General features: G+C 40.2%; 1 protein-coding gene across 1 annotated transcript; it reads right to left on the reverse strand.

Moving 5' to 3' along the window:
• Positions 1–299: 299 nt before the first annotated feature.
• Positions 300–1,304, reverse strand: LOC103110407 (olfactory receptor 1S1-like). Its single transcript, XM_007519578.1, has one exon. The coding sequence runs from the start codon at positions 1,302–1,304 to the stop codon at positions 300–302; it is 1,005 nt and encodes a 334-aa protein (XP_007519640.1).
• Positions 1,305–1,572: the final 268 nt, after the last annotated feature.

Consider the following 1,572-nt stretch of genomic DNA (forward strand, 5'->3'; position numbering starts at 1 on the left):
TAGAAGAGCTATGCAGTATTCTGATTAAGAAAAAGAAAGAATAATGTTAAAAAAAAAAAAAGAACAGCAAAAGTTAGACTGTGGCATGCCAACTGCATTTGCTCTTATAAGCAATTTGAAGTAAGAAAACTATTAAGGTGTATATTATTTCTGTGACTTACCAAGGTCATTAAAGGGCTTTTTAAAGACTATATATGGGACCAGTGAAAATAGCCATCAGAGGTTAGGAGGCAGATATCTGAAAGAGAATCATCACAACAGTGACATAAACTCTGGGCAGATTTATCCAACTATGCTGGTCAATTACATTTAGATGCCCAGGGTACCAAAGGGAGAAAAAAAATGTTATTGATAAGCTTTATCAGAGCACCTTTCATATCTTTGTTCCTCAGGCTGTAAATGAAGGGGTTCATCATGGGTGTCACCACGGTGAATAATACTGCACCAATTTTATTTCTGTCTTCAGGGTGAGTGGTTATAGGGAGGAAGTAGACCCCTATGATGGTTCCATAGAATAACAACACAACTGTCAGGTGAGAACCACAGGTAGAGAAAGCTTTCCACTTCCCCTCTGTAGATGAGATTTTCAGGACAGCCCTAGCGATGTAGATGTAGGAGAAGAGAATGAAGACAAAGGGGAAGGTGATGACTGATAATCCCACAACAAATAGCATAAGATCATTAATCATTGTGTCTGAGCAGGACAGCTTGAGCAGAGGGGCCAAGTCACAGAAGAAGTGTGAGATAGTGTTGCCATCACAGAAGGTCAATTGAAGGAGCAGAAGGGTGTGTGTCATGGCAACGGTATTACTAAGAACCCAAGGGGTGACTGTGAGCAAAATGCAGATCCTGGGTTGCATGATGGTCATGTAGTTCAGAGGGTGGCAGACAGCCACAAAGCGGTCATAGGCCATGACTCCCAAGAGGAAATTGTCAATGACAACAAACACAATTGAAAAATACATCTGGGTGATGCAGCTCTTATAGGAAATGGACTGACTCTTGGTCTGAATGTTCATCAGCATCTTGGGGACTGAGGTGGAGATGGAGGAAATGTCTGCAAAGGCTAGATTGGCAAGGAAGAGATACATGGGACTGTGAAGGTAAGAATCCAAGCTGATGGCCAGAATGATGAGCCCATTCCCAACTACGGTGACCAGGTACATAACCAAGAAAAGCACAAAAAGTAGCATCTGATATTCAGTCTGGCTGGATAGTCCCAGAAGAAGGAATTCAGAGATGGTGGTTTGATTTCCTTGATGCATATTTCTGTTGGTCTGAAGAAAGAAATGTAAGTTCTTCATATTCTTGCAAAAAAAAATATGGTACTATTCACCTATAGTTATTATAAGGGAGTGGAAACCCCTTTATACTGAAAATGAACTAAGAGCAGAATAGTAATACTCAACAAGGAACTATTTCACTAAGAAAAATACTGGAGAAATGTCTTATTTAGTAAGGAGAGACAAATGATAGGCACTCCTTAATGAGCATGTTTTAAACTTTACATGATCCTAAATGTGATTTCTACAGATGGTCCCAAGTATGGTTACACGCTCCAAACTGAGGTGA

Source organism: Erinaceus europaeus, chromosome 17 (assembly GCF_950295315.1).
Source record: "Erinaceus europaeus chromosome 17, mEriEur2.1, whole genome shotgun sequence".
NCBI lineage: Eukaryota > Metazoa > Chordata > Mammalia > Eulipotyphla > Erinaceidae > Erinaceus > Erinaceus europaeus.